Source organism: Cryptotermes secundus, unplaced genomic scaffold, assembly GCF_002891405.2.
Source record: "Cryptotermes secundus unplaced genomic scaffold, Csec_1.0 scaffold462, whole genome shotgun sequence".
Taxonomy (NCBI): Eukaryota; Metazoa; Arthropoda; class Insecta; order Blattodea; family Kalotermitidae; genus Cryptotermes; species Cryptotermes secundus.
The window spans coordinates 647,279-669,236 of record NW_019724744.1 but is presented as its reverse complement, the minus strand read 5'-3'; the positions used below and the strand labels follow the sequence as shown (position 1 = coordinate 669,236).

The window sequence follows — 21,958 nt, the reverse complement described above, 5'->3', positions numbered from 1 at the left end:
GTTATCTGAGAGTTTGTTTTTGTTTGATGGAGAGATCTTGTAAGCAAACCACTCATCCCCACTCCGCGGCCTCCTCACAATTGAAACGACAAAGTGACTGCTGTCTTAATGAACTGCTAATACATGTAACGCAAAGGTCTTGCCGTTGTGCTTAATTAAGCACCACACCATGGGGGAATGGAGGTACAACTCCACCCATTCTTAAACGCGGCACTAGGTGAATAGTCAGCTTCACGACCCGGCCGCTTTACCCCCGAGAAAGTGGGTCCGAGATTTGCTGGACAGGAGACTTGTTGGGCCCCAGGACGGATTTGAACGCCGGGATTCGAACCACGGTTTCCCGGCCCCCTAGTCTATAGCTTAGTCACTATACTTACTGAGCTATTCCAGCCGATACATGTGTCCAGTTGTGAGGGTGATAACTGGAAGTTAATGAGGTGGAAATGGGAAATCGTAACTGAATTGATTTTCCTTGAATTCTGTAATTGGGGACGATTAAATCTGTAAGTACCGTGGTAACTATATCTACCGCCTGCTTTGAAATTAAGAGACGCTGAACAGCGAGTTACAATTTACAGCTAATCACGGGGTTGAACCCTGAAGAGGGGCGGGGACAGAGCGAGAGAAAGAAGAGGGAAAATGGGGGCTGGTTGTGAGAGAGACCGCTACTGCAATTTTGCGGGCAAAACTGACAAAACTCCTGCTCTGAAGGCTCTCAGACATTGTCCACACGTCCCTCTCATAGTTTCGACAGAAGGTAAAGCGTTGGGAAGTGGAGAATATAGCGTGGAGTGTTTTATGGTTACGCAGCATAAGACAGACGCTAGGCGGAACACACAAATGCACTCTGCGAGCAGAATGCACAGTTTTATTATATTGAAGCAGGTGGTAAATATAGTAACCACTGGGTCTTATAGGATTAAATAATATATTGAACTCACACTCTTATTAAACACTTATATATTATTACTGGATAGCGCAATCGGTATAGCGACTGGCTACGGGCTGCAAGTCGAAGTTCGAGTCCCGGTAGAGGTAAGATTTTTTTCCCCCTTTCCACGTCGTCGAAACCGGTTCTGGGGCCCGCCCAGCCTCGTATCCAATGGTTACCGTGGGCAAAACGGCCGGGGCGTGAAACTGACCACTCACCTGCCACTAGTGCCGAAGTCAAGAATACTTGGATCTATTTCTCCACTCCCCATACGTCTTTGGCGTGACGTTTAATTAGTTAAGCACATTACAACTTTACATTTTTACCTTATTTGTGGTCTAGTTTCTTAACTTCATTTTAAGAATTTTATTAGGTGTTGGGTAAACTATTTTCTAGTGCGAAAGCGTTCCGTTCCCAGATTGAGAAGCGCTGGTTGCCAACCCCCCCTCCCCCCCAACCCATATCCGTGGAGTGTAGTACGTCATATAGCTCGCTGTTACATGAAACATCCTGGGGAGGTGTGCGCCAGGATGGGCGGCAACTTCTCCGGCAGCCTAGTGTTGAGCGTAGCCTAACAGCAGGCGTTGTGCTTCTAAGTGCATTCCTCCTGGCTCGACCCTTCATCCGCTATATTGCGGGAACCGGAGGCGCTCTCGCGGCGGTGACCGAATATTACGATATTCTGGAACGTGACGCCGTGTACTATGGTTTATATTTACCTCCGTTCTTGAGGAATTTGTTACCTTCATCTTCAGGGTAGGAGAAAAGAACGTTTCTCCGAAACGTCGGCGAACGTCACCAGACTACATGGCCTCACATTCCAGAAGGCAGTTATCATCTGATGATACACAGTTCGAACCTTGGCTGTGCGTGTCAGTTGTTTTGTGTTTAAACGGTTGCTGTGCTAAAGGCTATTATCTTTCATTATTTTTATTGTCACGTGTATGGGTGACTAAAGACGAGGTTCGGATTGGTAATTGGATTTATTAGCAACCTCCAGGTCGTAACTACAATTAATTACTACACTATTGCTGCTTTACACAATTTACAAGCACTCCAGTACACCTGCACCAGCCTTACAACACAGGAACTATAACAGTCTCGCTAAATCACACACTCCCAATACCTCTGTACTACGGCACACATAAAGTCTTCAAATCACACGTTAAGTCTTCACATGCTGACCTCTTGTGCTCTTCTGTACTCCTAGTTCCAGTTCCCTCTGAAGTTACAGCTCATGGCTCTCGTTATACAGCCGCGGAACGGACATGGACCTACAGTAAACACATATCACGTGATCGCTATCCTGCCAGTATATTGGCGCGTTGGTCAGATCTACAGGTAACACAGCTTCCTCTATTGGTGCATGTTGGACCGTGTTTACAGAGCTGTTGCCTGGCAACGCGTTGACCAAATTCGTTACAGTATTATCAACCATTTACTTCTTCTTCTTCTCCTTCTTCTTCTTCTTCTTCTTCTCCAGTACTGTCCAGATTTAAGCCGTTAGGTGCTGCTAATCTGACCGCCTTTTTTCAAGTCTTCCAACGTTCTTCACTGAGGTCTCTATTTTATTGTTCCATTAGGCCGCCTGTTGCTTTCTAGGCTTTCCTTGCGGGTTTTACATTGCCTTAATGTTCCTAGCAAGTGTTTTCTTTAATTGTTTTATTGCCCACCTCGTCACCTGAGCGCTAGAGTGAAATGACGGTGCATCCCTCGAGTCTCATCTGCTTTGTCTTCTTATTTCTACTCCTCAGAATAATCATTTCAGGGCATGTAGCACGAATAGGGGTGAAGAGGAATCATATAGAATATTGCGAAAGCCAGAAAGAAAGAGACCACTAGGAAGACCAAGACATATTAAATGGATCTTAGAGACACAGAATGGGATGGTATGGATTGGATTTATCTGGCTCAGCATAGGGACCGGTGGAGGGCTCTTGTAAACAGGGTAATGAACCTTCGGGTTGCATAAAATGCCGGGAAATTGAGTAGCTTCACAAGTGGAAACTTCTCAAGAAGGGCTCAGCTCCTTGAGTGAGTGATTCAAACATCGAGGCAGGTTTTGCTGTCATTTTGTAAAGTATTATCTAAGCTTCTTTTGACCCACTTCTGCCATAGCCTCCTTCAGTAGGTTCATTTATCTCTGTACCATGAAATTCTGTAAGCGTCAGGTGAAACCTCTGAAATTGACCCAATTTCAGGTTACCATAGCAACGAATTCTCTCGGCAGTTAACAAATTTCATCAATGGAAGTTATGTAGTAGATCGCGGTGGCGTGAGAAATATTTTTACTGTATTCGTATCTTGTCTCTTCTGTGTGGTTATCTGAAATGTGATATACTATAGATCTGAGGTGGTTTGCTATTAACTATTTGTGTGTGTTTTTCGTGGGATATGGCTTTAAACTAGAGCCTCGACGTATCATTCGATAAAATGTGGGACTGCAAAGGAATACGGGAGAATAGATATGCAACAGATGGGACTTCCCTTTGAATTCTCAAAGTGTGTTACGCTAATCCTTTATTTTAAATATTATCTTATTTTCCAAGCCAATATTTCCATAAAGAGGCATTGTTACATAAATGTCTTAGCCTCTTCAATAATCTATTGTTAATCACAATTTTTATCCGGATTAATTAATTTCCATTTATTGTCAGTTATTTTGGATAAATTTTTGTGCAGCGTAATTTTTAATTTGGGAGAGATTAAACGATCTCATTGCTCTTTATAAAAATGTTAGTACGAAGGGAAATCCCCTGCCTGACGTCTATTAACCGTTGCCATAGTGACTGATTTGTGTGGAGCAGATGACAGCAAAACCCGCCAACAGTTGAAGCGTGAAGCCGGCAGGTTCGCTAATGAAGCCGGTAGTTACATCCCGGCCCGGTAGGGGGCAAAGCTTTACGGTCCGCTGCGCATAGAGAGGCTTTCAGATTTACTGCGCGCAGCCAGGGGTTGCCAACATATCGAGTTATACCGCCTACAGCACACTCAGGGTCAGCCCAGGAAAGGTTTTGAGGTTTTCACCGCGGTTAAGATTCATATTTTGGTACGCGGTTATCATGCGTCTTAAGAGCATGTTGTCTTCTTCAGGATAAACTTCAAGAAAATAATGTCACGATTTAAGGTTGTTGCGTATTCTGGGTTGGATGACTGGGTTTACTGACGCCTCATTCACACCACTTGGAGCCACAGGCAACACAGCCCTATCACTGATCTACACACTTCACAGTCCGCCTTTGCACACGCACTATGGTTCTCAGCCTTCACTAGTCGTAACCTTGCAACGGATTTGTAACTATCTCACTGTCATTTCAAATCACACGTGAAGTCTTCTTTTCACAGCTTAATTCCTTTCTTGCCATCTCCAGGACTCGACCCAGTTCCCGACAACTCACTCAAATGAACTGTTCTTCATCTGAACTCTCTCAACTTCTGACAACTGATTGTTCTCAACTAAACCCTTATTTATAACCACTTTGCACGGACCACTCAGAAAACACAGCCTTTATTGTTAAGAAGGCGTGTTTACTGATCCGTTTCCTAGCATTGGATGTATATGTCACAGTATTATCAACCTGCGAAGCGCTGGTACCCACCATCGTCATGCTCTGTACTGAAACCACGGAGCAGAGTCCAACTTGATAAGCTAATAGTCGCTCAGCTAGCCAAGAAACTCCCAGCGATTAATGGAACTTGAAGGCTCCTTCCCGTGTTCACAAGAACCCACCACTGATCCCTATCTTAAGCCAGATGAATCCATTTCATACCTTCCTATCCCATTTTTGTAACATTGTCATCCCATCTAGGGACAGGCTTCCCGGGTGGTACTTTTCCTCCAGGTTGTCTTACCACAGTATTTCTCTTGCCTTCCATTCGTGCTAAATGCCTAGACCATCTCGTCCTCCTTCACTGGATCATCCTCATAATATCTGATGTAGAGTAGACATTATGAAGCTCCTCTCTGTGTAGTTTTCTCCAGTCTCCCGTTACTGCCTCCCTTTCGGGTTCAAATACTCCCACAGGACTGCACAGTGTCATGACCCAGAGAGTCACACATGGCGGCTTTTCTGAACGGACGAAATTGTTTCAAGGCGGTAAAATGAATTTTAGGACATCACGACAGCTTGCCATAACTTGCGCTCTTCTCGAAATGTAATCAGAATGATCAAGTCATACAGGATGAGATGGGCAGAGTGTGTAGCAGGCGTGGGAGAGGAGACGAGAGGAATGCTTACAGGGTTTTGATGGGAAATCCAGAAGGAAAGAGATAAGTAGGAAGATCTAGACATAGGTGGGAGCTTAATATTAAAACGGATATTAGAGAAACAGGATGGGATCACATGTACTGGATTCCAGTGATTGATGTTAGCTGTTTCTAAGGGACCCAACAGAGTAGGTGTCTCCCGCTTACCTGAGGAAAGAAACATCCAGCTTCCGAAACGTCTGAATGTTATGCACCATGGTCAAGACCCTTCTGAACACGGTACTGAACCTTGGGGTTCCACAAGATGTTGGGATTGAGTGACTAGGCGACTGGCGGCTTCTCAAGCAGGCCAGGCAGGCGCGTGACACCCCTCGGCCTATAGGAGCGTGAGAGGTTTGTATTCAGGTACTGTCAGCTCGCCGCATGAGATTTAGGGATTTGGGGTGCCAGTTCACAGGTAAGAACCCTCACAATGAAGGCAGATGCTTTGTGTCACCATTGTCCTGAACACAGACAATCGGCTTCTTGTTGAAGCGACCAGTCAGGAGCTTAGCGCCTCTGAGGTTTGGGATCCTCACCGCTGAGTCTTTTGGGACGTGACTCCACGCACTAACTAACTAACTAAATAACTAGTTCATCTTGAGAAGCCGCCAGTCGCGGCTTCAGAGAAGCTAGTGCTCCTTATCCTGAGCCAGATTAATCCAGTCTGTCACACCATTCTATTTCTGTAAAATCCATTTTAATATTATCCTCAAACCTACCTCTAGCCACATACTTTTGTAGATATTTAGCAACGTTTCGGAATAACCTTCTGCTTCCATCTTCAGAATACAAAAGAACGCCCTATGGGGATAAAAGTCAGTGTTATAGAGAAATAGTGGCGAAGATTGGGGCTAGGAGCTAAGCAGTTAGCACTTCCATTGGCTTCTACCGTGAAGATGAAGGCTGTAGTCAAAGTCAAAGTCACATTGCAACTGATGATCAGTCAGTCAGTAAGTCTTGGTGTCGAGCCCCATGTGGGGCTCATGACCAGATATTTATTACTGTTTGTCAGTTACGGTCTTGTTTTTGTGGGGCGCCCTCTCTGACGAGAGGACGGGTCTGTCTTTTGTATATGCTGCTGGTCCTTGCTAGCGCAGTCTTTCTCGGGTCCAAGCCCCTTGGGACTAGCGACCATATTTTACTGTCTCAGAGTTGAGACTTCCTTTTCGTCGCCTCCTACGACTCGCAGGGTCACGGTGGAGGTATTCGACCCCGCCTCCACACGGCTGTAGTTTCCGTCGGAACATTAATATATTGTACGGATTTCATGAAAGCATTGCCAGGCAACGGCTCGGTAAACACGTTCCAACGCGCAACTCGACGTGTTGGAGCCTTATTTTGTGGAAGGCTGGGCAGAGCAGATGAATTGCTATACCTGGCTGCGTGCTCCATCTGGACGGTCATAAAAAGAAACTGCTTGACAGCAACGTCTTTATTGCCAGTCAGCTTGTTTCTGTCCTCCCTGAGCAGTCTACTAACAGTGTCAAAAATATCCAATTAATTGTGCGTGAATTCGTTAGTAGTTATGCTAATAGCATCAACTTGTACTGTGGCAAGGATTGCCTCCCCCCCCCCGTTCAAAGACTAACTAAACTGTTCCTTCCATCTCTCTATGGTGTAGTGGTTAGATTTCCTGGCTACAGATCCAGAGGTCCCGGGTTCGATTCCGGCGTTACCGGATTTTCTGAGAAGTAGTTAGTCTGAAACGGGGTCCACTCAGCCTCGTGATGATATTGAGGAGCTATTTCAAGGAAATGGCGGCTCCGGTCTAGAGAGCCTAAATTAACGGCCGTGGGAATTTGTTACGCTGACCACGTGACACCCTCTATCCGCTAAAGTAGGCACTAACATCGCCGACAAGCGGCGGTAGCTCGGTCGGTATAGTTCGCTTGCGGACGACAGGCCACGGAATCCAGCCCATCTCTTCCTATATCGCCCTTGGTGAGGACGCATGACACTTAACTTTCGGGGACCATCCGCTCGGCATGTTGGACTTGAGGTCCTCACGGCGGTAATTGTGTCTTATGGGTTGTAGTGCCCTGTACTTCGGGGACTGCCCGACGTTTTCGAGGAAAATATAGTCTCCATTTTCAGGTTCAGAGAGTAATCCAAACAAGCGAGCCTCCTTGCTGCGCGTTTCTTATTGGCAGCTTGGTTCGCTTGCTTTTCGAACCTGAAGGTGAAAGTAGTACGTACTTCCGAAACGTCAGTAAACGTCCGTCACACTACACCAGCAGGAGAGAACAATAAACGACAAGAACTAATGACCTACTTCCAAAGTCAAAGTCACAGTCACATTGCGACTGACGGTCAGTCAGTCAGTAAGTCTTGGTGTCGAGCCCCATCTGGGACTCATGACCAGATATTTATTACTCTTTGACAATTACGGTCTTTTTTTTTTGTGGGGCGCCCTCTCTGACGAGAGGACTGGTCTATCTTTTTTATATGCTGCTGGTCCTTGCCAGCGCAGCCTTTCTCGGGTCCAAGTCCCTTGGGACTCGCGACTATATTTTACTGTCTCAGAGTTGAGACTTTCCTTTTCGGCGCCTCCTACGACTCGCAATGTCACGGTGGAGGTATTCGACCCCGCCTCCACACGGGAGTTACACCAACCTTCCAGTATAATTTCACTACATATTGAGTATTTGATACAGCACGGGCCGTATAGAAAATATCGCCTCCAAAATTTCTTCTGTTGTTGCGTATGCGTTTGTTTCCGCGGGAACGTGTTAACCGAGCCGTTTAGTATCAACGGGGTTAGGGAAACAAAGAGACACACAGACAGCAAGGTGATCCAATAAGCCTCCTTTTATTATTTCAAAATAAGGGAAGTAAAAGTAAAAAAAAAAGTAAAGCTATCACTGTACCAGGCCGTGAAGGCCCATAGGGTTGTGAGACGTCGAGGCGCCCACATTGTCTAGACAGTCGGCTCACAGATGGCGAAAATAAGGGAAGTGGGCTGTTGAAAACAGAATCAAACCAAAACACATGTAAACTAGACGTAAGATTGAAATGTCTTACTTTCCGAAACTTGTACTTACGGCAAAATAATATAGGCACATTAAATCAAGGAGGGTCAGATGGGCAGAACATGTAGAACTAATGGGAGAGATGAGAAATGCGTACAACATTTTGATCGGAAAAAAATGAATAGAATATCGCACTTAGAAGATCTAGGGATAGACGGGAGGTTAGGATTAAGGTGGCTGTCGAAGAAATAGCATGGCAGGGTGCGGATTGGATTATTCTGGCTCAAGATGGGCAACTGTCCGGGTCTTATGAACACAGTACTGAACGTTCGTGATAAGAATACAGGGGGGGGGGCCTTCCTTGAATAGTTGAGCAACCATCAGCTTCTCAAGGAGGATCTTCCTCGGAATTTCTTAGACAATTTCCCTTCTAGGATATTAAGTCACGTAGTCTGTTGCAAGTCCTGCACCCATAGAGACGCCCCAGTGCGTGTGCTTGAAGAAAACTATTATCTAGGCCAGACTGCACGGCGTCACATCGCTCTGAGAACGCCAAACCCCACATAGTTCCAGAACTGGAATTTGTATCTTTGAGTTGACTGCCCGTAAAGTGTGTCACATTCTCTAAGCACTAAAGAAACAAAATGGTGGACAAGCGTCTGGATCCTTTTTGTGTTTCATGACTTGGTTTTATTCCCCCCCCCTCTCGCCTCCAAAGAAAGTTTCTGCTCCCTCCTTTTATACTGGGGGCGCCGTTGCCAAGTCAAACTCCTTGCGACAAATGAGTGTGCGCAAACTCATTAAGGTCGTTCCAAGTGTTCCAGGAATGTCCGTGAAGCGGGCTGCTAACACCGCTGTCTTCTCCGTGAAGCGGGCTGCTAACACCGCTGTCTTCTGTTGAACGGCCCCTTTTTCGAATTCCCTGAGTGCACTAATCAATTAGTTCCATTCAGTATCTTACAGCAGTTCAGCCACACAAGAACTCTCTCGACTTTCCTCGTAACTGAAAGTTCTGAACTAACTTCATGCAACTGAATCCATCCTGAGAAGCCGCCAGTCGCTCAGCTACTCAAGAATTCAGAATTACTGGAGTTTTGTCCTAATGCTCGACGCTGGCTCTTTCTAAGGGGCCCAACCTCATAGGTGTCTCCCCCATCACCTGAGGATGGGATCAGGTCCAGTTTCCGAAACGCTGTGGTCTCGAGTTTTTAGAATACCCGAGGAATGACAAAGTCCCGAAACCCAGTAATTCTGAGTGGTATACACCACCGTCAGGACCCTTTAGAATCTACTGAAGAATTTTCCAGCATTTTAGGAAATCCGAAGATTCGCAAGAACCCGCCATTAGCCCATATCCTGAGCCAGATGAATCTAGCCTAACCGCCCTACACTATTTCTCTAAGATCGACTTTAATATTATCATCCGACATTCGTCTATGTCTTCCTAGTGTTCTCTTTTCTTCTGGCTCTACAACCAAAATCCTGTATACATTCTCTGTCTCCCGCATGCATACTACATGCCCTGCCCATCTCATCATCCTTGACTTGAACATTCTACATAATTACACTTCGAGAATGGTACAAGTTATGAAGCTCCTCATTATGCAGTTTTCTCCAACTTCTCATCATTTCATCTCTCTTCGGTCCAAATATTTTCCTCGATACACTGTTCTCAAACACCCCCAGTTCTGTGTACCTCCGTTAATGTAAAAGACTAAGTTTCATACCCATACAGAACCACGGACAAAAATTATAGTTTTGTATATTTTAATTTTTACGTGTTTGGACAGCAGACGAGAATTTGTATTTATGAGTTAGGCGAATTAAACAGCTGAGCAACTAATGGCTTCTCAAGAAGGTATCTGCTTTATGGAGTTATTTCTGTTGGATCAAGAAAATCTGTTCGATATTCATTGCGTAATTAAGTGTCGCATGCAGTGGGGAGCGACCTTAAGATGGGGCGAGGTACCAAAATGTCTTCCAGAAACATAGCTCTTGCGGAATGCTCCGGTAAGCAGCCTCGTCTGCCGTCTCCGAGGGCGTGAAGCTTAGCGGCCGTTCCCCTAGGGATGCGTCTTTCTGGCAGGTTTTGTGTCGCTAAGCGCGGATTTTTCAACTATCAACAGTGGCTTTCCGAACACACACGAAGATTACCGAAGAATCAGCAGTCTTTATCCGGACGCATCCGAACTTTACCGAAGTCTCTTATTTTCTATAACAATTCAACGAAGTTTGCGCCCGCGTTAAATTTGAATTCTACATATGTATAAAATATATATTTTATTAAAATATAATTTTACTCGAGATCATAAATGCTTTTTTTTTCAGCTTATATGAATAAATACCTGAAATATTTTCACGTGTATTAGTGACTTGTAGACGGGGGTTGGATTCGTGAATAGGTTTATTGCGTACTACACAAGTTGTAGCCAAAGATTACTGTAACTATAGCTTGCTCAGTCGTTGCTCGGTAACATATCTTGTCTGGGTAAAACTTCAACTGCTCTTCTGCCTTGAGCGATGTCTGTCCAATGAATCTTGAAGAGTCTCTACTCTCTGGAACTCTGAATCTCGGGCTGAACCAACTTCGCGCGGACCGAATACAGAGCACCAAGTCGGACTGTTCAGTGTCCTCTGTTATTCTCTGCTTCATTCGTTGCCACGAAACGTGTTTTACTAGCCGTTGTCCAGCAGTGGATGTCTGCTGTGCTTCTCTGACTGCACACTTCCGGCGTTTGGACATGATGTCACAATATTTGATCCAACTGCAAAAGATGCATGAGCATGGATGTCTGCACGCCATTTATAATTCCATCTGCTGGACGTGCCTGTTAAGTGCACACTGTATACTCACGCAATGTTCCGGGCATATTTAAGAATGACGTAACAGGATAGCTTTGTGCTTTAGCGCGAAGAGGGATTGAATCGTCGGATGTACAGCCAGCATGGCCGCCGACGGGGAGGGGGAGAATCAAGACGTGGCCCCCCTCCCCCATCGATTTTTGGAAAGAATAAAAATTGAAAAATAAAAAGAAATATACCACATATTAAGAGCGTAAGTTAAAATTGTTTTGTGCCATCATTCTTCTAACCTGAATATTTTAGGCCGGTTCATTCATGATTCATTCATGGATCTGAGCCCTTCTTGAGAAGCCGCCAGTTGTGCAGCAACTCATGAACTTCTCAGTATTTTATGGAACCCAAAGGTTCATTACTGTGTCCACAAAAGCCCTACATTGGTCCCTGTCGTAAGTAACATCGATCCAGTCCATATCCCATCCTATCTCTCTAAGATCCATTTTAATATTATCCACTCACCTACGTCTTGGTCTTCCTAGTGGTCTGTGGGTCCCTTGTCACCACGGCATGGCGCATCCTCAGGTTGCTGATGGAGGAAACGGCCTGCAGATAGGCAGGGCAGCTGCGAATGTATTGAATAAGCACTCGCGGACAGCCGACAAGGAGTGTCCTCCAGCTTGGGGGTTGGGCGTGGGGCTAACAACTCCTCGCCGTAAAAATAAGCTTATAACGAAAGATCACAAGAAGCCTCGGACCGGTATGTGAATAAAATCCTGTAACAGCTTAAATGTAAGTTTCTAATCATTGTTACTGCCTCCTGAAGAAAGGACTCCTGTTGCCTAAGGCATCATAGTAGGGTTCCGAAGGATAAACAGGATATAGTGGTGACTAAAATATATTTATTTGTTCAGATGTATCAGACAACACAATAGTCTGGCTATGCCACTACATGATAGGTTCACAGCTACCCCCGCGGGTCTCTACAGGAAAATCCCACATTACATTGTTGTGTGTAACGGAGAGGTATGTGTTGCTCTGCACAATGGGCTGAGGCGCTGCAGTTCATAAATAATAGTATCTTGTTTGTGGGCCAGTTTGCGACGCCATCACTAGCTGAATCATGCAGCGTCGAGGGGTAGGATGGCTGATGAACTGGAAAGAAAATATCGTCGCTTAATCGACGTACTATCCCAACATTGCCAGGAGAGACTGAGTATCATCACGAATAACCTCGGTCAGGATAGTCGGAATAAATTATAATTTACGTTTCTTAAGGATCTGAAGTCCGGATACTGAGGTGGCCGTCGCATTTGTTACACGCTCTCTCCGCTGACAAGAGAGAACTTCCACACCTTATTGGGGCCGATCTCTGTGACGTACATTGTCGTACCATTGGGGCATATTGCAATGCCGTGCGGGTTGTGGAACCCCTGAAACAGAAGGGCAGAGAAGTCATGTTCACTACTGTGTGTTGTTACGTTTTATTTTACTTCAGACATTTGGTGAGCTTATAGAAGTGGTACAGTACAGGTCTTAAAAGCACGAATGAGGGCAGACGGCTCATGAAATGAGTTATGAGAATTAATAAGCAAGATACAACCGCACTATGGCCCTGGGGTCCACTCAGCCGCTAACAGAAATGAGTGCCATGAATCTTTCTGGGGTGTAAAGAGCAGCCTGCGTGTAAGGCTGACAACCTCACCGCCATCTATGAGCCGATTGTCTAGAAAATATGGGAACCTTGACGTCTCACAATCCTACGGACCTCCACGGCCTGTTACAGGGTTACCTTTACTTTATGCTCAAGAATTCGGCAGTAAAAGTAAGGAAAAGTTGAGCTATATGCAGACATATTCTGGACAGAGCGTAGCACTCGTAGTTCTGGAACGGCTAGTGACAACCTTTCACCCCGCCGTGCTTACCGCTGAGGGGCCCCAACGGTCTATTGCGGTTTCGGAGCTCGGGTCCAGCGTGAAGCCCCTCACGGGGATCTGAGGCGACGTCGGCCCATTCACAGCGTACACCACACCCCCTGCAACAGTCAGTGGCGGCTCGTCTTAGTCAAAATAATAAGATAAATCTACCCACCTTCGTGGTACATCGCTACGCTGAGAACTATTGAAACAGCTGCTGTGCCCTGACAGTTGCTGAACTAGTCGAGAGTTTCCAGCTCTTCATATGTAACCTGCAGGTTCTTTGTCGTGTTCACAAGCTCAGGTTCTTTGTCACTATCCTGAGCCAGATGAATCCATTGAATACCCTCCAGTGCTCTTGAGACATCACGTGCGCTTTGAACTTTACAACCTCTTCTCCATGGCAACTTAATTTTCATCTCAGACCACGTGTTATAGTACCCCATGATCACAAGAGATCACTGATATGTATTCATTTAAAGAATTATTTTTTTTACAGTGGCTCTTCGCCCCCATTCAGGGCCCGGGTCTCTTATTCACTTCCGTAATCTTTTTTACACAGCCGGTAGGGCTCCTCGGACGAGTGATCAGCCCGTCGCAAGGCCGCTACCTACACACAGGACAACGCAAACACATACACCAAACATCCATCGCCTGAGTGGGATTCGATCCCATGATCCCAGTGTCCGAGCGAGCAAAGGCAGTTTATACCTAAAACAGCAATGTTTATTTTATAAAGGTAAAAAGTTTTAAAGACGTTTTAGGGCCCTTTCGACCTCATCCTCTTACAAGAATATACTCCTGAGGTTGAATATGTCACCACTTCATTCTGGAGCATACGGGAGAAATAATTGCCTACTGTCCCTTGATACAACACGGACAGCATAGAAAACGACATGTGCAACAATTCTTATATTGTTGCATGTATTCCTTGCCTTGGAAACGTGTTCACTGTGCCACTGAATAGCAACATCAGGGGACATACACAGACCGATGGGAGGAATTTATGAAGCACGCCGTTGAGATGGGCGCAGGTGCCATAATTTACGTACCGAGTTTCGTAAAGATTGGTTCATACATCATGGGGATACACATACAGATACACAGACAGCAAAGGTGATCTCATAAGCCTGCTTTTAAAAATAAGGGAAGTAGGCTAAAAGAATTAGCTCATGCTATGTACACAGCCACTCGTACTTCAAAATCGTCCGTTTCCTTGTGGACACTCTGAGTACAAGATGTAATTTGTTAATTTGTTTTAATTTCTTAAGGTGGGGTGAGACTGAGTCCACTTGGCACGTCGACCACTAGTTGGACAGTTGTACCAGTTGGAGCAGTCGGTGGAATGAGAATTGGCAAGGGAAACTGAAGTACTCGGAGAAAACCTGCCCCAGTGCCACTTTGGCCACCACAAATCCCACATGACCTGACCTGGACTCGAACCCGGGCCGCCGCGGTGAGGAGCAGGCCTGAGCTATGGCGCGGCCTCTACATGATGTTAAGTATTGGTTAACATCCGAGGCGTATGCAGGACGCGAGGGGATGTCGGCCTAATCCCGAAAGTGACGCACCTGCTGCCGCCACCCCGAATACCCTTCCCAAATCGGGCGCCTGGATGCTGACGGGCTGGACGCTGGCGTAGGGCACGAGGCCAGCGCGGGGACATACTACCCTCATGTTCTCACGGTCCGCTATACACAGCAGGTCTAGGGTCTCCATCAGGGCCAGGCCGTGCGGCACTTGAAGCGACAGGAATTCTGCAACAGAACATCTCCGTTATGGCTTGCTGCCCTGTGAGGAATTTCCACTGCTTAATGGCTTGTGCTGCTGGCCGCTCTGAAACAAACTGTAATAAACTCATTAAAGACTGAATTCCTTCCAAACAATATATAAGAATTCAGTTCGTCCCTCACAGGAAACACATTGCGTCTCCGCTTCACAGATCAACCTGTTAATGTTGTTTAGCGAAACAATTTCTGTCCTTCATTAGAATCATACCGAACACAAAAATACTCTCTGTGGGCAGAATGCAAAGACCTTGCACGTTAAATTCGGGCTCTCATGGCATCACTAGCGATCACTGACTACTCACTGCTAAATTGATGCTGGTCCTCGCCAGCACAGCGATTCTTGGTTCCGAGCCCCACGGGACCCACGACAACGCTTTACCATCTGACGGCTCTGGAAGCCTTCAGACTCCTATCATCTCATTCGGACTACTGATTGGCTGCTAAATTTCTGCTGGCCTTCGTCAGCACAGTCATTCCTGATTTCAGTCTCCTCGAGAACCTGACCACAATTTGTGTTCTCCCCTAGACTTGTATGTGTCAAAGTCAAAGATATGTTACGACCGACGGTGAGTCGGCCAGTCTGTCTTGGTGTCAAGCTCCGTCTGGGGCCCAAGACCAGATTTCAGAGTCAGAGTCATAGTCACTTTACGACTGGCGGTTTACCGCCAATCAGTTCGTCTTGGCGACAGGCCCCTTGAGACTCATGATCCATTTTTTTCAACTGAGCACTTGTGGTAATAGTCCTTATGTAACGTCTTGATTGACGATAAGATGGGTTTGAGTCTCAGTCTGAGTCTTATATTACGACCGATGGTCAGTCGGCCAGTCTCTCTGGGAATAAAGCCCCCATCTGGGCTTACGACCAGATTTTTATTACTGTCAGACAGTTGCGAGTTTGTTGATGTGAGGAGCTCTCTCTGACGAGAGGACGGTTCTGTCGTTTACAATTTCTTCTGGTCCTCGCCAGCGCAGTCATTTTCGGGTGCGAATCACTTGGGACTCGTGACCATATTTTACTGTCTCCTTTATCGTCACCTCCACGGCAACTTGCTACATGGTTTCGGGTCGTACCGAATAGAAAATATCGTTTCCAACAGTTCCTTTGTTGTTGCATGTTGTTTCGTTGTCGTTGTCGTTGTTTATCGAGTCGTTACCAAACAGTGGCTGTCTTCGTCGGTCATAATGTCGCAGTACTATAAATTACTGAAACGCTGTCGTAACACAGTACAAATGGAACCTGGAGGAACTTTCCCTTGGCGCGCAGGCGCAAAACCAAACCAGCTAATAAGGAGCATGAAGGCCGCTCTCATTTCACCTGACGGCAGAGGAATCAGACGCAAGAGGCGACCCCGCTGACTGAACGTCAGCACCCTGTGGTTGCAGTACCCGTCAGCCACGAACACCTGCCCCGACGTCGCCACCGCCACCGCCGTCGGCTGGCAGAGGCGCGTCCATCCACCGCCTGGACGGAACCGCTGGCCCAAGGTCAAGGCGGGTCGCGTTTCCCCTGGCCGGAACTGCAACACGCACGGCACAACTCAGGGTTTTCCTCAGGTCCTACTGTGAATTAAACTGGTGAAATGCTAGTTGACAGTTCAGCGGGGAATGCTGATCAGTTGCCATCTCTGGCCACGGTTCCCACAGATAACTACGAGTAGTACGTTGAGCTACCCTTAAACATTGCAACCCTTGAGGGACAGTCTGAAAAAACGATTTCACTAAGCATGCGCGCTGTGTATTTCAGAAGTTCTGGAAAAACAACTTCAGAGACTAAGCATAATAATAATACGTTACAAGGGTAAAGTTGTCGGTGTACTTAATTAATTAAGCACTATGCCATGAAGACGCATGGTGGAGTGGAGATGTAACTCTACCACTCTTGACCTCGTCACTAGATGGACGGGTTGGTCGACTTCACGCCCCGGCCGCTTTACCCCCGGAGAAGTCGCCGGCTGGATGGGCCACAGAGCCGGTCTGGACGTCGTGGAGAAGAGAAAAATATTGCCATACCGAGAATCGAACCTAGGCTTTCTAGCCTGTAGCCCATCGCTATACCGATCGAGCTATCCTGACTCACAATAATAATATATTATTCTCATGATTAACAAATTAATTTTTTAATACCACCGCCGAGCCTCGAGATAAGTTTCCTGCCTACTTTTTGTACGTAAATCCCATGACTGTTTTTATGAGGGTGTTGCGCGTCTGTTCCACACAGCTGCAACCTGTCACTTCTTCATGCCGCGCCAAACTGACGGTTGGCTGTGGCTCTTGTCCAAAAGGAGGCTGCATTTCAAACCAGAAAATGTGTTTTTGGAAGGAACAAAAAATTGGTCATGAGTCCCGACTGGACCGGAAACGAAAAAAGATTTTTCCTTCTGATGAAAGCCAGCAGCACTTTCCCCGACCGACCGATCTTATTTTCTTAAATATAAATTGCAATGGCAAAGTGCCCTTTAGAGACCTCCTTCCGCTGTTTAACCCTTTAAAAGCCCACTGGTTACTATTCGTACCACCTGCTTTACAGCATTAAAACACTGTATTCTGAGTACAGAGTGTATTCGTGTGTTCCGTATGGCTCTCACATTAAACAACGACTGTTTCTCCAAACAGCATTAACCTATTGTGCTTTATAACGGAAACTTATGTGTTCCCTGTGAGGTACGGACTGAATCTTCATATACTTATAAGAAATTCGCTCCTTAATGGGTTAAATAATACATATTTAGGTTTACCAACCTTAAACACCTGATGGAGCGCGACGTCCGTCACCCAGATGTTATCTTCGGCGTCCACCGTGATGCCATGCGGCATGTAGAACAGGTTACTGCCCCAATCGCTGACCACGGCTCCACTTTCGGGGTCCAGCGTCAGAACTGTCGATACAGCTATGGGGCCCTCAGCAACGTGCTGGAAGTCGTGGCTGGCGTTAAAACAGCTGCGAGCCAATCAAACAGCGTTGGGATCAGAAGACGCTTGCGCACCACTTACGTACCCACGGTCTTCCAGGAACTTTGGCCTCATTTACAATAGACGTAAATTCTTTCTATCAGAGTAAAATGGATTCGGATATAATGGACAAATCTGCTATGTACAGTTGCGAAGTTTTAAAGACGTTAAGGCGCTAAGAAGGTTTTCTAGGTAGAAAATTATTTAAAATAAAAAGGAACGTTATTATGAATATAATCACAGTGGCTTTCCCTAAGATTTTTGGTGGATATGCATCCATTTGTGTAGTTCCGTGAGAACCTNTATATCGAAGGTTTTCTCTTTTTATTCCATTTCTTCATTTTCAGTTCTCGTAAATCATTCTCTACATCTTACAGTCATCTCAATTTAGGCGTACCGACTTTCCTTCTTTTCTCTTGGTTACTTTATGAAATGTCTGAGCCATCCTAAGAGGGACTGCTGACATTAATTCAAATAATAATAATAACTAAATTGTACATTTCTTATCACGACAGTCTTATAAATAATTCTATATTCCCCTTGACCAAGGTTCACTTTCGAACCAAAGGAATCAGACCAAATGTTAGGCACAGAAGTGGAGAGTGGGCCTATGCTAATTGCGGAGGGGCAGTGAATGTGTGAACTGCTGTGGTTCGCAGTTCTAGTCTACTTGTTCATTTATATTTGAGGTTGTTTAACGACGCTGTCAGTAGATCACACTACGTAGTATCGAAGGGTAATGGATGTGGAAGGAAACGGAGGTGTCCTAATTGGAGGCACTATCGCAGCATGCGTCTGGAGGAACTGAGAAAAACAATGATAAGTTTTTCGGGGGCAAATTTCAGTCTGGAAACCTCCCGAATAATAAGTAAGAGTTTTACCTGCTCAATCTCGACGTTGCCTGAAAATTAACATACGGATATATGGAAGGAAAATATTAAGAATTGTTGGCATTATGAGATCCGTGGAGGTTTACCTTGCGTCCCAGACTCTCGGCCCCCTGTGGAAGACGACAGGCTGGCCGCGCGAATTGACGGCCACCCCGGTCACCTGACCAAGATGAGGCAGGGGTCGTGGCCATCCCACCACTTCACGGGGGCGGCGAGGGGCGCTGACGGGGGCCTGTAACAACGCATGTTCACTTAGTCCCATCACTCTAGATTTTGCTGTTGCGGCGATGGACGAACTACACCTTGAACAACCATGTGCTACATGTAATAAGGGACAAATTGAATTATCAAAATTAAGGCTTTTAGTCAAGGAGGATGAGGTGGGCAGGACATGTAGCACGAATGGGGGAGAAGAGGAATGCATATAGGATATTGGTGGGAAAGCCAGAAGGAAAGAGACCACTAGGAAGACCAAGGCGTAGGTGGGTGGACAATATTAAAATGGATCTGAGAGAGATAGAATGGTATGGATTGGATTGATCTGTCACAGTATAGGGACCAGTGGAGGGCTCTTGTGAACACGGTAATGAACCTTTGGGTTCCATAAAATGCTGGGAAATTCTTAAGTAGCTGCAGATTTGGCTTCTCCTCAAGAAGGGCTCAGGTCCATGAGTAAGTAAGTAAGGCTTTTAGCGATATTGTGACACCATGTAGTCCGTTAAAAGTCAACCGATGTTTCGGAGGAACATTTCGCTTATATTTTTAGGGTTGCAGGTAGCAAGCAGAGCTTTTGGGCTTTGCCGGTCTTCTCATCTTATTGAAACCGCATCGTTTCGGATGTTGGGTCTCTTTTCGTCTTCGGCTGAACAGGCCCTTAGGTGTAAACGGATTCATGTACTCAGCGTCTGAATAAAAAAAATACTCCGTGGTTTGAGTCCTCAAGCGAACTATACCGTCCGAGCGACCGCCGCTTGTCGGCGAAGTTTAGTGGCAACTTTTGCGGATAGAGGGTGCCGCGTGGTCAGCGCAACGAATCCGCATGGACGTTAATTTCGGTTTTCTAGACCGGAGCCGCTATTTCCTTCACATAGCTCCTCAATTATCATCACGAGGCTGAGTGGATCCCGTTCCAAACTCACTACTCAGAAAAAAATATGGTAGCGGCGGGAATCGAACCCGGGATCTGTAGCCAGGAACGCGAACCACTAGACCACAGAGGCAGAAAGTGTTGAGGATCCCAAGAAAGTAGGTTTCCATCCGTAAACTTATCACTTGTCGATTTGTTCTGTTTCCTGAACACAGGTGTAAGGGCGCCGGACGGTGGATGAAGTCCGAAATAATAAATAATTCTAAGCAGGTTCAGCTGAGGTCGTGTAACTGTTAAAAATTTACCTAAATGACATTTTGTTTTCTCTCTCTCTCTCATTGTGCATCGGTAGCGTAGTTCGTTGAAGCATTATGCTTCAAGCCGAAAGGTCGCGAGTTCAATTCCCGATGTCATTAGAGTTTTCAATTGACCTAACCCTCCAAGCCGCACTATGGCCCTGCAGTAGACTGAACCTTTAACAGAAATGAGTGCCAGGAATCTTCCTGGGCGTAAAGGGCGGGCGGCGCGTAAGGCTGACACCTCACCGCAATCTCACCTGCATTTTCCAAGGTGCACGCGGCATTCAACCGGCCGCCCTTTACCCCCGGAAAATTCCTGGCACTCATTTCTGTTAGAGGTTGAGTCGACCGCAGGGCTATAGTGCGGCTGGAAGGATTGGGTGAATTGGAAAAATCCAATGGCCTCATCGGGAATCGAACCCGCGTCCTGCCGGCTTGTAGCGTAGTGCTTCAACCAACTACGCTGCCGGTTGCCAAACATTTCAACCGCAATGGAATTTATATGTTTCAGATCGAATGGCAGAAGATACTGTCTTCATGGTGCAGTATGTTTTCATCGAGGTAGGAAACCGAGTTAACTTGGGTACTCACCTGGTGGGCCGCATGTTTGCTGAGGAGGTCTCGTACCTCCAAGTAGAATTCGTCGTCGAGGTCCCCGATCTGCCCAGGACGACAGTCACAGGTGACCACAAAACCCACTAGCATCAGCCACAGCATCGCCATCTTGACCCGGCGCCGTGACGTCACTGCGACGCTCGATCAATACGTCCAACGATCTGTTTCCGAGGCCACGGTGCTCCCGACGCACTTGGTCATACTCAGTTTTACCTGACGGCGTCGGCCTGCAGTTGTTTCACTGACGTCTTGACCTGTAATGCAGGAATTGCTACTGATTAACCCGTACTCACTCACTCGGCAGCTGTACAGTCCTCTGAGAACCTTCGCCTCCTTTACTGCAGGTATCCACATGGTCGCAGCCAGGGGAGAAAGAGATAGCACTTTGACAGTCTCAAGGGGGCGGGGGGAAAGACATTTGCCTACAAGCTTAGGTTTAAGCCGTTTATCACTATTTTTACTGAAAGCCCTAGAGGTGTGGGCCTATGTACTGAAAAACATATGACGCCACAAGCCCTGTTCATGATCCTTGTATTTGAATATATCCTTCCATAACTTCAGTTTTATTTCTTGATTGGCCCCATGCCTGTGCCCATGGATGTCCGTTATTTTGTTTTATTTGCCATGTTCTCCCCTTCTTCGCTTTAAATTCACGTAAATCAGTCTTCACATCTTCTGACCAACTCAATTTGGGCCTTCCCGCTTTTAGTCTATATTTTGGCTTACCTTAAAAATATGCTTAGCCACCCCTGCTTGATCCTTTACAAAAAAAAAGCCTGTTGACCTTAATTTAAATACAATGATTAAATAAACTGTAGGACACCAGAAATAATTAAGTTGCTTATTTACTGTGACAGTCTTATAAACAGGTGCATAATCTCGTTCCCCACCGTTCTTGTATTTACCTCTGTCTCGTGGAATATCGGCGGCTTTATGCAAAACAGCGGTGGACATACAGCGCTTTTGAACAATGCGGATTCAGATCAACTCGCAGATGAAGACATGGAGAGTACGGCACAAAATTATTTTAAACATAGAAAGTGAAATGATGAAATAAAGATCAAGATCTTCGTGAAAATTTGGCTAGTAAGAAAATTCATTTTCATATAACGGCGTAATTTTAACGTTTCTAATTGCGGCCATAGATAAAAATATATCACTATACCGACAGCTTTGAGTATGAACAACTCTGACGAAATTCCTCTTTGCGTCATTTTATGCAGTCTTCTCAGTCGGCCACTGTCTGGAGTGCCAGAGGGTGAATGGTAGGTTGAGGGGGTGGTGGGGTAAAGCAACTGAAGCGTGAAGCTGCCACCCCGCCAGCGCCACCCCACCACCACATCACGGTACATCACAGTACATCACGGTTCTGGTTTCCTTCATCCAGCTGTTTGTTCAATGAGCCTTCCCTTTTTCTTTACTTATGTGATTTGTATTTTTTTTATAGTTTTGGAAGTCTCAATATTT

General features: G+C 46.1%; 1 protein-coding gene across 1 annotated transcript; it reads right to left on the bottom strand.

Moving 5' to 3' along the window:
• Positions 1-11,827: 11,827 nt before the first annotated feature.
• Positions 11,828-20,683, bottom strand: LOC111862811 (peptidyl-alpha-hydroxyglycine alpha-amidating lyase 2). The gene is made up of 8 exons (XM_023848521.2): positions 20,468-20,683; positions 18,577-18,722; positions 17,391-17,589; positions 15,967-16,168; positions 14,433-14,618; positions 12,871-12,980; positions 12,214-12,378; positions 11,828-12,100 (listed from the first exon to the last, which is right to left on the bottom strand). The coding sequence occupies exons 1-7, from the start codon at positions 20,597-20,599 to the stop codon at positions 12,262-12,264; spliced, it is 1,092 nt and encodes a 363-aa protein (XP_023704289.1). The 5' UTR covers positions 20,600-20,683; the 3' UTR covers positions 11,828-12,100; positions 12,214-12,261.
• Positions 20,684-21,958: the final 1,275 nt, after the last annotated feature.